This window comes from Branchiostoma floridae, chromosome 11 (assembly GCF_000003815.2).
Source record: "Branchiostoma floridae strain S238N-H82 chromosome 11, Bfl_VNyyK, whole genome shotgun sequence".
NCBI lineage: Eukaryota > Metazoa > Chordata > Leptocardii > Amphioxiformes > Branchiostomatidae > Branchiostoma > Branchiostoma floridae.
Window position 1 is genome coordinate 5,211,824 of NC_049989.1, and position 12,358 is coordinate 5,224,181.

At 40.6% G+C, this 12,358-nt stretch overlaps 2 protein-coding genes across 4 annotated transcripts in view; both read left to right on the forward strand.

Moving 5' to 3' along the window:
* On the forward strand, positions 1-8,900 carry LOC118425957 (solute carrier family 13 member 5-like). 2 transcript variants are annotated; one of them, XM_035835127.1, is made up of 16 exons: positions 1-19; positions 356-509; positions 1,244-1,393; positions 1,914-2,029; positions 2,454-2,638; positions 3,046-3,118; positions 3,451-3,481; positions 3,633-3,778; positions 4,143-4,262; positions 4,416-4,529; positions 4,794-4,919; positions 6,188-6,285; positions 6,515-6,633; positions 7,046-7,207; positions 7,615-7,752; positions 8,169-8,397. In XM_035835127.1, exons 2-16 carry the CDS (start codon positions 384-386, stop codon positions 8,358-8,360), a joined length of 1,896 nt encoding a protein of 631 aa, XP_035691020.1. In that variant the 5' UTR covers positions 1-19; positions 356-383; the 3' UTR covers positions 8,361-8,397. The 2 variants fall into 2 exon arrangements, with proteins under 2 accessions (XP_035691020.1, XP_035691021.1); XM_035835128.1 differs by lacking the exon at positions 1-19 and having other exon boundaries at positions 28-509; positions 8,169-8,900.
* Positions 8,901-9,522: 622 nt separating this feature from the next.
* The window catches only part of LOC118425956 (solute carrier family 13 member 5-like), a 21,786-nt gene continuing 18,950 nt past the window's right edge, over positions 9,523-12,358 (forward strand). Inside the window, exons 1-4 of one of the 2 annotated variants that reach the window (XM_035835126.1) lie at positions 9,523-9,741; positions 10,757-10,906; positions 11,362-11,477; positions 11,983-12,000. In XM_035835126.1, coding sequence (XP_035691019.1) covers positions 9,616-9,741; positions 10,757-10,906; positions 11,362-11,477; positions 11,983-12,000 — 410 coding nt within the window. In that variant the 5' untranslated portion in view covers positions 9,523-9,615. The remainder of the gene's footprint in view (positions 9,742-10,756; positions 10,907-11,361; positions 11,478-11,982; positions 12,001-12,358) is intronic. The other variant, XM_035835125.1, reaches the window with a different exon arrangement.

A 12,358-nucleotide genomic window follows, 5' to 3' on the forward strand; every position in this document is an offset into this window, starting at 1 on the left:
AGCCGTCAAACCGGTTCTGGTACATTTTCACAATGCTGCTTATTATCTACGTATACGTTTAGACAACACATAAGCAGCAACACATAATGCATCGCATTTACTTGCAGCTGGTATATAAGTACTGCCCTTTCGTAGTCTCGTCGACCGGTGGTATGTTGTTATACTTTTACCTTTGAACCACATAAGGTCAAGGACTTCCCTGCCTGTAGTGGATTGTGGACTAGGTGAGGTGAGTGGTGTGGACTGGTTTATTGTTTTGCTGGAGACCATGCCATCTGTCAGACAGTTCCAACCGGCCACGGTTCCTACTCTGCTATTCAGGGCCTAACTGTTTTCGAATCTCGTGCAACTGAAGGGCATCCCTAGAGACAAACTGTTTCAACATGGCGAATGGGACATCAGGAATATGCAATGGACTTGTGAGATTCTGGAAATCCATCGCACTTCTTGTGACACCTGCGATCTTCAGTCCACTGCCTATCTACTTTGCGACAACAGAACACAGCAAGGTATATATATGTTGATATTTTCCTTTTATATCTATCATCATACGGTATCAGCCAGTATGCGTTTATGTCAGCTATTACTTGTTCATATATACAATTTAAAGTTTAAGATGCGTTTCTTGTGTGACCATTGTCTCACCCTAATGACGTGGCAGAAAACCATTTTGCAGGCCGATCTGAGTTACTAGTATTCATTAACAAATAAAGGCAACGTTACAACTTATCTAAGAACATCAAATGTACAAGTACATGTAGGGTATACATGTTTTGAGCACACGGTGGCTGTACGTTCTAAAGAAACCAAACGGAACAGTTGGCCGTGTCATTGATATCAGGTAAATAAATTGCCCCACTTTGCGTCTTACAAAGTTGACAACAAGGAAAACACAATACAATGATGACCCATATTGTGATGGCCTGGAAAACATTACTTCGCAAACCATGGCTGTTTCTCGCCCAAACATGTGTATGTAGCTGGTATTTGCCTTTCGATGTAGCTAGCCTAGATTTTGTCAACGACTCATCCATTATCAGTGCTTTCAGTGTTGGCTCAGTGCGAATTTGCAGTCCTTTTGGCGTTTAAATCTTTACCTGTTCATACTTTCATGCATCATACAATTTCAATATGACTTAAAGCAAACATGTCATTGAAGCACACAGCAAATCTGCAATGTACACCTGCTCAAAACACCCCCCTGTTTTTACAAAACTATATGTACACGATTCCGTTTTCCCAGGTCGCGGCATGTGGGTATGTTGTGATCATCATGGCGGTGTACTGGGCCACAGAAGTCCTACCTTTAGCCGTGACAGGTCTCCTTCCCATCGTGTTGTTCCCCATGCTGGGGATCCTCTCAGCAAAGACCGTCTCCATCAACTACGCACAGGTACCGATTAAATCCTGTTTGAACATTTTGAAATGTATAACCCAACTACACTTTAGTAATGACGTCAGTGGGTATATTAGATTTATATAGTAGTACTGTCTGAAATGGATCTCCACATTTGCAAGATTTCTTGCAGGATAGATTTGTTGATACGAATTTGTCACAAATAAGTTTTATCTATCCTTAAGAGGCTTCCATGTAGTTCCATTACTATATAATACTATTGGAGCTAGCGTTTCTTAAGTGACGCAGTTGTCAAGATGTACGTTGAGATGCCGAAATTTAGATGAATGTTAAATGAACGGTCAACTTCGGTACTAGCGCTATAGGGAGCCGTCACCTAACGCCATAAAATGCATGGGAATATAGTATTTCGTGGCACTTTCTTATTGAAACCTTAAAAAAAACACGCGAAAACATTGTCCGTATCATCCTGTGGATACCAAAGACATAGACTATTTACATGTGATTAATATTGTTCGTGAGAGAATACGTGATAACACCTTTGCCCTCTGTCCAGAACGCCACCTTTCTACTGGTTGGAAGTCTGATATTTGCGATAGCCATAGAACGGTGGAACCTCCACAAGAGAATAGCTCTGAGGGTGCTGCTGGCTGTTGGAGTGGAGCCAAAACGGTACGTTTCTGTCCGCCTGTCTCCATACGTGTGACCTATAGGAGTTTCTTTTTTAGTGCATACATGTACTATCATATGGTTATCTTCAAGTAGATGAAATTTGTTTGTTGCATCGTATAACTGTTAATTGGCACCTGTTATGTACATATTACACTCCTTTATGTTTGGAACCGCATTGCAAACATCGCATGAAAATCGCTATATATATATATATATAAATGTAAATGCATCCGCATCTGTAAGCAGCGACACCTATAGCTGCAGTACTAGTATACGATGTGAAGCAGTCCTGAGGAAGGTGACAGATGGTCACCGAAACATTGGAAATAAAGCAAGGGTTGTAAAAAAATGGATCTTCATTTTATGACTTACCTTGTCTATATTTTCTGCTCTCTTCAATCGGAACGTTGTTGATATTTTCCAGTCTACTGTTGGGAATGATGTCAGCCACGGCGTTTTTGTCCATGTGGATCAGCAACACAGCAACCACTGCCATGATGATCCCCACGGCTGAGACCATCATTTCTGGGTTGTCTTACGATGTCGAAGCCGACCGCCAGGAGAAGCATGTCCAGGCCAAGAAGATCTCACTTTCAAATGAGAAAACAGGTCTGACTATTCTTCCTTGCAACAAAATATACTATATAGTCAATACTTACATTACATCACATGTATAGTTATTTCAGCATGATCATAAGCAAGATAAGCTATTCCAGCTTGTTAAGCTTGACTTATAAAAATATTCCCGTCATGTACATGTACCATATGGAACTATATATAACGTAACATTAATTATGCACATCAGTCCTTTATTAGCATAAGTGATGTCCCTTATTTCACCTACCATTAGTAACAAGAAAAGCACTTGAATTAACTTTGCAAATCATTCAATGTTCTATTTTGCATTTTGCATAATATACATTCAATTGTGTAATCTGCCTAAGCTACTTGAATACCAAATATCCTGACAATCCGTCTTTCTTTGTCTCACAAAATGCCCCTATACATTTCTATAGGTCTTCTGTCGGCCAGAACGTACGGAAAAGGGCCTTACAGGACACCAGAGGACTTAGTGAGAATAGTTGAACAGTAAGTTGCCCCCCTCCCATGTTCTTGCTAGCTTTAATTAGTAGGATATATTGTAAGTTTAGAGGAGAAGACTAGGCCCTTATCTAGTCTAATAGTAATTGTACAAATAAGTACTAGTCTTTCTAACTTGTGCTTTGCCTATCTAGCTATTGAATAGGTGGTGTTAACGTTAAAGATTACAATAGAAATATATAAGAACCTGAATGGACACTCAATGTACAGTATGTTCAATCCAAGCATTGAAATCATGTCACAAACTTAGGTTTTGGACCCAGTATATTGTCCACCTCTTGATTTATGTCAAATTGTTTTGTGTTTCTTTGTTTTTGTAGTGATGACGCCGAGGACACGTATGAAGATGAGGTACCATCAAATATTTTTCTCGCAAAGCTTTTGAAGTGTTCATTCTAATGTCTAGTCACCACATTCAAAATCATTTTTCATTTCATTTTTCATTGTTATCCCCAAATATTTTTCTAAACATATCCCCCTCCTCTTTCCCTTTCTTACAAAGGAGGGACCATCCGATCGTTCGGCAGAACAGGCCGACAAGATCGCGAAAGGCCTGTTACTGGGTACCTGCTATGCTGCCAACATTGGAGGCATGGCTACTCTGACTGGGTCCTCCACCAATCTGCTGGCTGTGGAAGTTATTGAAGCGTGAGTTAAACTTTCTGAATAAAACTTTCTTATTGCACTTTAACAGACAGACAGACAGACAGACAGTGTCTGCATTTTGTTTTGAAAATAATACTATGCCCATATTTTACGAAACTGGTGGCTTAAATTTGTGCTAAATTCGAAATAAGAATGTTATTGTGATTTTGCTGCCAGGTGGCTTTCGCGTCATCGAAAATAGCCTCTTATGATAACGTTCCGAATAGCCTCTTATGATAACGTAGTTATCCACAAAATCCAAGGATGTTTAACTTTAACTATATACATCATAATTTATGATTAAATCACGACTATTGTCAACCTTATACGAATGGAATTACTGATATTGTGACATTTTACTTTCCAGGATTTTCCCCAAGAGTAACGGTATCGACTTTGCCACCTGGTTCTCATTCGGCTTCCCAACGATGGTTCTGATTCTCATTTTGGCCTACTTCTATCTACAGTGGCTGTTTCTTGGATGCAGGTAAAATGAAAACAAGGAAAGAAATTCATTGCTTCATTGTGAATCTCATGTAGATAAATAGTTCGTCGTTATCTGCCTCTTTATTTGAAGCTTTGTCTACAAATAACTTTACAATTTTAGCCCACATGCAGTTACACTTTATTACCTCCCTAGTTGCTTGCTGGGTTGCATGAAGCGCGAAAGATGCAGAGGTCTTTGTCAGAGAAACCAGAGCAGTGCAGCTTACCAAGTGGTGCAGAAACAGTACAAGGAGCTGGGACCACTGTCGTAAGTTTTAGTGATATTGCTGCATGCGTACACAGTAGAGGCCGCTTAATTGCACGGCCTATTTGTCAGTGATTGTCGTGCAATTATCAGGCCGGTGTAATAATACGAAGTTATCCAGCTGGACCGCGCCGCACTCTACGTCAACCCCCCCTCCCCGCTCTGGGCGTATAAAATGGGTTGTCCTTCCTTACAACGTTGATTTTTCTTTATTTTAATTTCGAATTCTGTTCTTAGTTGTCAACGCTTGCTTCCCTTTTTTGCCAGTTTCCCCGAGAAAGTTGTACTTTTCCACTTCGTCCTGTTGGTTCTCCTGTGGTTTTTCCGCGACATGAGGTTTGTACATCTAGAGAACGATCGTGCTGCAGGATGGACCTACTTCTTCAGGCGGGGGTGAGTGAAGCTCGTAGTTTCCTCTGAAACATTTGTGACACTAGTTTGGCAGGGTAACCTATATCCGTTGCTTTTATATACGTGATATTTACGGGTATCAAGTCGAAGACGCTGCAATATAAAACATTGCAGTTTGAAACTACCGTTAGGCCATGTTGATTTGATTATATGGATGACATCCTCCGGGAACTCCAAAAGTGATGCGAGCGAGCGAATAAAAAAAAAGTTTGGCCAAAAAAAAATGTTGCCTTCAGTATGAAATCAAAGTGGCCAGGAAGGTTGAACATAGGACTAAACACACATAGTATGGTACACCAACAGTTAGGTGTAGGGACCAGTACATCATACGAGTGCAAAACATTTTTTCTTCTTGGACCAATCCGAAAAAAAACAGACCTGAAAAAAACAAAACAGAGGAACAGGTTTCGCCAATTACAAAATGGACACACTATGTCGGCAGCCATTTGGGGTCTAACAAGAGCGAAGTCAAGTAGAGTTTATAGTCAATTAAACCAAGTTTCTATAGTCAAAGGTACAGAGACAGTTAACCTTTATTCCACGGAGATGGGATTTTAAAATGCAGTGGGAGTCCAATAATCCACCAAACAGATTTCTTTGTAGCAACATTGACCAATTACCATTGTTTTGAGTATTGCCTGTTCTCAAGTTTCCACAGACAATCAGGTTCAGGTCCAGACCTGGAAATGATCCTCTGGACCTGAATTTTCTGTACTGGTACCTCCCCCAACCAACAATAGATTTTTTTTCTTTCTCTGTCCTTTCACATCTCATTCTTTGACTTAAGATTCATTTTGGCATTCTATGGCATTAGTTATCTGTTTTTTTTTCAATCTACGGAATATTTGTGCTCATTTTACAGCTGCTTTGCACAATTTATTGTGTGCTCGAAAACTTTTTTTTTTTTTGGAAAGGGCCGAAAATTGGTGCGCGCGCGGATGTCATCCATATAATCAAATCAATGTGGCCTTACCGGCGAATAAAGGCGAACAACTGTCATTACATGTTTTTTGCCATGTGTTGTTGATAGCCATCACATGTAAATTGTTCATCATATCTTTAACCTAAGAGAGCGAACGAAACGTTTGAGCTTTTCCAAATTATATCCAGTAGCTTGAGTAACGCGTATCTTATCACCTAGCTACCTAACCTTCATATCCACGTAGCTATTATATGCATTGTTTTATCTACAAGCAACATATATAGCAAATGAAAACTTTTCCTAACATTGTGTCATTTTTCATTCACAGCTATGTAACAGATACATCAACCGTCATGCTGGTTATCATCCCACTTTTCTTCTGGCCATCCAGACCTCCAAGCTTCCTCTGCTGCAGAAATAACGAAGGTTCGTGTGTCTTTAATATTACTAGAAATATTTACAGAAATGTCGAACCTTTCTGGAGTAAAAAAACAAACATTATTTTAATTCTTCCCGTAGGGCCATTCGGCATTCCAAATAACAGGTTGAAAGAGAAATTCTTTAGTAAGATGTATAATCTTTCTTATCCCCTTTGCAAACACTACAGGTCAAAATTTAATGCAAAAAAATGACTGAAGAAGGTGTATTTTCGCAGATGCACAATCCTCCGAGCCAGCTCCTCCCATCTTAGACTGGTCTACAGTGAGCAAGAAGATGCAGTGGGGACTTGTTTTTCTCATAGGAGGAGGTTATGCACTTGCAGATGGGATCAAGGTAAGAATTTCAAAAGGGTATGATGATATTATGTTCCCCCTGTAGTAAGAATTGAAAATTTAATTTCTTCGCTAAAAAGACGTATTTTGGTCCAATGTTCTCTCCTTTTAGAACAATTTACTCTACAACAAATAAACCTGTAGCCTTGCTAAAGAAAAGACGGTGCTTTCATTCCTTCTACCTCTTCTATGCACATACAATGAGTGTTTCAGGTAGCCTATAGCAGGCTCTACAGGGCGCTGAAAAAATAGCTTAGGTCGCAAACTATACTCCTCGGCCATCTAACTCCTCTGTCGTGTTTTTAGTCTTATTTGGCCAATTCAGAATCTACTATTTCTCAGCGACCTGTGAAGCCTGGTAGTGGCTACGTTTCAGGCAAAAATTTTGTAATCAATGACTTGAACCCACGCAGGTTTCAGGACTGTCCAGTATGATGGGGCGGCTGTTCAAGTCTGCCTCCGGGTTCCCTCCCGTCGCGCTGGTGCTCACCGTCACCACCATTGTCTCCTTCACGACGGAGTTAGTCAGTAACGCTCCTGTCGCCGCCATCGTGCTGCCAATCCTCGCCTTCTTGGTAAGATAATTATATTTTCACTCACCGCTATTCTTGATTGTGACGTCTTACATGCAGTTCTAATGCAGCCAGCTATCGGATTATGATGGCGAAAAATATAAATAGCACTGTGTTTTTTTTATATTGTTTTAGTGTTTTTGTTTCTTTGTTGGCGTTGCTCAGAACTTGCTCTATCTATGGATCGTATACCGTGAGAATCTTATTACCTTTGCCAAGAAGGTTATATTTTCGGTAGCATCTGGATATGTGTGTGTGTGTGTGTGTGTATGTAGAAGACCAGCATATCTTGAGAACGCTAAGATGGATTGCATTGATATTTGGTATGTGGGTAGGTCTTCATGAGAGCTGGTTAGAGAAATGTTAATTAATAGTAGAGTATGGCTCATGTCTTGTGTCTTTTTGCACAGGCTGAGGGCATCTGCATGCACCCCTATTACCTGTTGGTCCCGGCCACCATCAGCTGCTCCTTTGCCTTCATGCTGCCGGTGGCGAACCCTCCCAATGCAATCGTCGTTTCATGCGAGAGAATCCAAGTGTATGATATGGTATGTAAGAAAGGCAATGGGATTGCTTTAATATGGAGACGCTTAAATAACTGAACGCTGAATTCCGTGAACATTAACGCACGAGATGTTATAAGGAATTTCTGCACTGATGATGAACTTGACATATAAGGTCTAGTTGAAAGGCTAGTTCACCTTTGTCCACAGGGTAGCCTATATCCGTTGCTTTTAAAAACGGAGCATATAGGAATATTTTGAATATTAACAAATATTAAAAAATATTGCAATTTTAAACCACCGTCCATCGATTTGATATCCCTAAATACCCTGTTTCTAAGAGCAATGAATATAGGTTACCCCGCGGATAAAGGTGAACTAGCGTTCACTTAACTCTTGTCCAGGCCAAATAAAGACGGCTTTGAGATCTAAACCTTTCTTTCTTCCTGTTACTGTTTCAGATAAAGAGTGGCTTCTTGTTAAACCTGATCGGCATCCTGGTGATAAACGTGGCCATCAACACGTACGGATTCCCCCTGTATGATCTAGACACTCTCCCCTCCTGGGGGAAGGGCTACTGTCAGCACAACCTCACAACGACCATGACCTCATCCTCGGCTCTTCTCAATACCACCCTCACTCCAGGTGTATGACCAACGTTTGGGATCAAATTGTAAAGTTAATAGATAGCTTGAAATTCTACTTGCTAATCTCGTTGTCAATGTGCCAAAGTTATACCCCCTTTTCACTAGGACGGCGCTCTCGCCGCGCTCTCTCAGTGACCTATTTGACAGATCGCTCAACGAATTGTATAGAAAATAGATTTGTATTTTACATTTTGTATGTTTTGTTGTCCTCTCAGCCACACCTTTACATGCTGTATGATATACCCAGTATGAAATGAAAGGTTATACATATCCTATTTAGGTCGCAGTGAGAGTGCATCGCGATCGATCGCCGTCTAGTGGAAAGGGTAACTTAATGACGAAGAGCTCAACATGTGAAAACAGTGGTTATTAAAGCATGGAAGCGTACATTGTAGACATAATATATGAGCGGAACTTTTCACGCCGTGGCTGTATACGTGCTACTTGTATCATTACACAGACAACAACGCGTTAACGTTAGGCCACGGATGTCATCTTTGTTTCTCTTCTCATGTTGTAGAGACAAATAAAAATGTTAACATCAAATCAATAGTTGGTCTGTTCTTGGGCGTTTTATGAGTGGCTGAGCAAGTAGTGTCTTCATTTCTATTACTAGTAACTACAATCTAGCTACATGTATCTGTATCTGTATCTATATAGCCCGGGTATAACCGCCGTTCGGTGTAACACACCAGCTCAATGGTACCGTTTGATGTATAGCAAATTATTCCATGAAGAATGAATGAATAAAACACCTTTATTAAAATAACAATGTATAGAAATTGGGGGGGTGGGGGTGCTCATCTCTGAATGACATGAACTAGATTTCTAGCGAGGTCTGTGTACTGTGTGGCCCTGCTTCCTTAACTCTTTGTGCCTCTTCGCCTGCTTCCAAGTATGTTGCACACTCTCTTGCTATCAGGGGCTGGCTATTGTCGACCTATCCATGCAAGGGGCATGAATTTAGTTACGTGTAGTCTAACTATAGGTGCGAATAGCATCAGGTACTTGACTGGAACACAATTACTAATCAACGAAGTCTTAAAACCGACTTTGTTCCAGACCTCCTCTTGGATGGTGAAGGTTGCATGATACCAGCTACAGTAGTCTACACCATAGGCCTAGATTGTTGTGGGCGATGTATGTCTAAGTTGTCTGTATATGTATTACGTAGAAGAAGACAACACAGTACATTGCCTAAGGCCACGAACCCAGGCTAACACAAACCGAGTGGCTACAGACTGATCAACAGTGCGGCAAAATGGCGACAGGGAAACCGAGTCCGGCGAAGAACATGCTGTCTTTCTGGAGGTCCATCGTGTTCCTTACAACGCCTGTAATCTTGTGCCCGTTGCCGATATACTATGCGTCTACAGAGAATAGCAAGGTAATGTTTCTGCGTGTGGAGTAGTTTATGCAAATATGGACATTTGTTTATCAATTTTGTCGCCGTTCTTTCAAACCGAACACCTGTTATGTTTACCGATGCAAACCCCAAATCATAAACAAGTCAAAGCTAAAGCACGTCTGTCTATGCGTCTATTGACAACAATGATGGGTTTTTACTCCACAGCAAAACTGCACTGAAAAGACGAAAATAATGGTAAATGCTTCATATCTGATATAACGTCCTTGATATGATCAACGCCCAACTGTAAAAATACCGCAACCCTGTCATTTGCTATCCCTACGTGTTGATTAGCTTTCTGAAACTAAATGACAGGTTTATTTTAATATGAATCAAATAGATACATGTTTTGTATTATGAAAGTTTTATTTGCTTCACGACTTAGCCACATTTAGGAGATATATATTTGTGCATGCAAACAATGTTTACTCTTCTCGGGTTCAAAGGTCAGCTTTGAACCAGTTCGTCTACTTTTGGGCGAGTTTGTAATTGCTATCACACAGGGGATGCGTGGCAGACAAATGAATAATATCACTACTGAGACAGAAGTAGAACACAAAATGGAATAATTTGCATAAAATGAAGTCTCTACCACGTCAGACTTACATCTGCGTCAGACTAACATCTGCGTGTTTACATCTCATTTGTTGAATAATATTGCAGAGAACTTAAGTAGTTAAAACTAGGCCATTTAATTACTGCAACAGAATGAGTTTGAAAGGCAAACATTTTATTATGGCATAAATTTTTTTGACCTGGATGCTGCACATTCAACATGGCTTTCTATTTCTATCAACTGAATACAAGTATTCAATTAAATTTCTATAAACCAAGGAGGTTTTAACCTCCTTGTACGGACAAGCAAAATGTGCTCTGAAAGCACAAACCGCGCATCAGATCATACAGTTGATGCACGTGACACACTGTGGCTCACTACATACAGATATATTCACATGTATCACATAATAGTCGTTTATGTATATATTATTCCCAGATCGCAGCCGGTGCCTACGCTGTGATCATCATGGCAGTGTACTGGGCCACAGAAGTTCTGCCTTTGGCTGTCACTGCTCTTCTTCCTATCGTTCTGTTCCCCGTGCTGGGGGTCCAGTCATCAAACCATGTCTGCATCAACTACTTCAATGTACGAGCCGAAATTTCAATCATTCTTATATAGTTGGATGTCTTTTAGAAATACATCTGTCAAAGCGCGAACAAAGTTATAATGTGATATAGTAGCAGTTTTAGTAATTTTACAAATCAGTCTTATCATCTTATATTTCCTTGTATACACAGCATCTTAAATAAGAGGGATTTGGAGTACTGCGAATAATGAATGAAAATTATGAAAGTTTTAAAAACTGAATGCGCCAATTAAGTACAAGTAAGGGTCTTCAAAAGATCAAAGCCCGAAAGAGACATAGAGGAAGGGAAGATGGAGGGAGGGTGAGAGAGACATGGCGAGAGAGAAATAGAGAGGGGATATAGAGAAAGAGGGAGAGAGATCCGTGTTTTCATATATAAATCCTTAGGCAAATAAAAAACTGTCTTACAGTTTTGGTCTTCCTTGACTAATCGCCGACTACCTACATGTTTCAGGACAGCAATATGTTGACAGTTGGAGGGTTGCTGCTCGCTGTGGCCATAGAACGATGGAACCTCCACAAGAGGATCGCGCTGAGAGCCATTCTCACAGTTGGGGTCGAGCCAAGATGGTGAGTTTCCGTGGAATCTGCTTCTTGCAATTCAGATGTAACTCACAAAAAGTTGCTCTGAAAACGCACGCATGTAGCGTTATGTCAGTTTTCGTCGGATTCTCCTGTCGATTCTCTTCGTCGGATTCTCCTGTCACTTGCCGAGGAGGGTTCGGCGACCTGTTTGCCAGACCTTATTTTAGCACATGGAAGGAGGGGGCCGGGGTACACTTCCTTCTCCACCCTCTCGTCTACTGACGCTCATAGCCCCACAGGTGTAGGAACTGCCACATGTAAGACGGCCCAAGCAAATGCAGCTTTGTTATGTACTACGTATGTATGTATGCATGTATATATACTATGTATGTATGCATGTATGCATGCATGTATATATATTATGTATGTATGTACAAAAACGACGGCATTGCATTGGGTGTGACAACTAATTACATATATATCAGCAGGCCATGTCCAAGTATATCAGCAGGCCAGGTCCAATAATTAACGAATTCTTTTCGTATTCAAGGTTGATGTTGGGGATAATAAAGGGTTAATGCCCCGCCCCGAGGTGTATATGGTGAGATAATCCTGAATATTGACAATAACACCATGATATGTCTGAAGAAGTGAGGATATCTTTGCCCATATTTGGAGGTATGGCGCGGTATGACGTGCTGAAGATGACATTTTGTTTTTCTGCAAGAGGCAGACTAATTTACTGGGAAAAGATACTAACCTTTGAGGCTGTGAGTTCGAGGTAGATATATGTAAATATATGCATGTATACATGTAAATATTTTATGAGGTACGCAAGAACTTTTCATGTAACCTGTTAAATTTTTCTGAAGTCCTCTGCACACTTACCGCAACGGCCATAAAGATACGCCCTAGTCTTTCTCACA

Excerpts from the sequence above, each read along its gene's own strand:
- LOC118425957 (XM_035835127.1), top strand. The coding sequence starts at position 384 with ATGGCGAATGGGACATCAGGAATATGCAATGGACTTGTGAGATTCTGG. Across the intron at positions 2,030-2,453 it reads GTTGGAGTGGAGCCAAAACG|TCTACTGTTGGGAATGATGT; the intron begins GTACGTTTCTGT and ends GATATTTTCCAG. Across the intron at positions 4,920-6,187 it reads ACCTACTTCTTCAGGCGGGG|CTATGTAACAGATACATCAA; the intron begins GTGAGTGAAGCT and ends TTTCATTCACAG.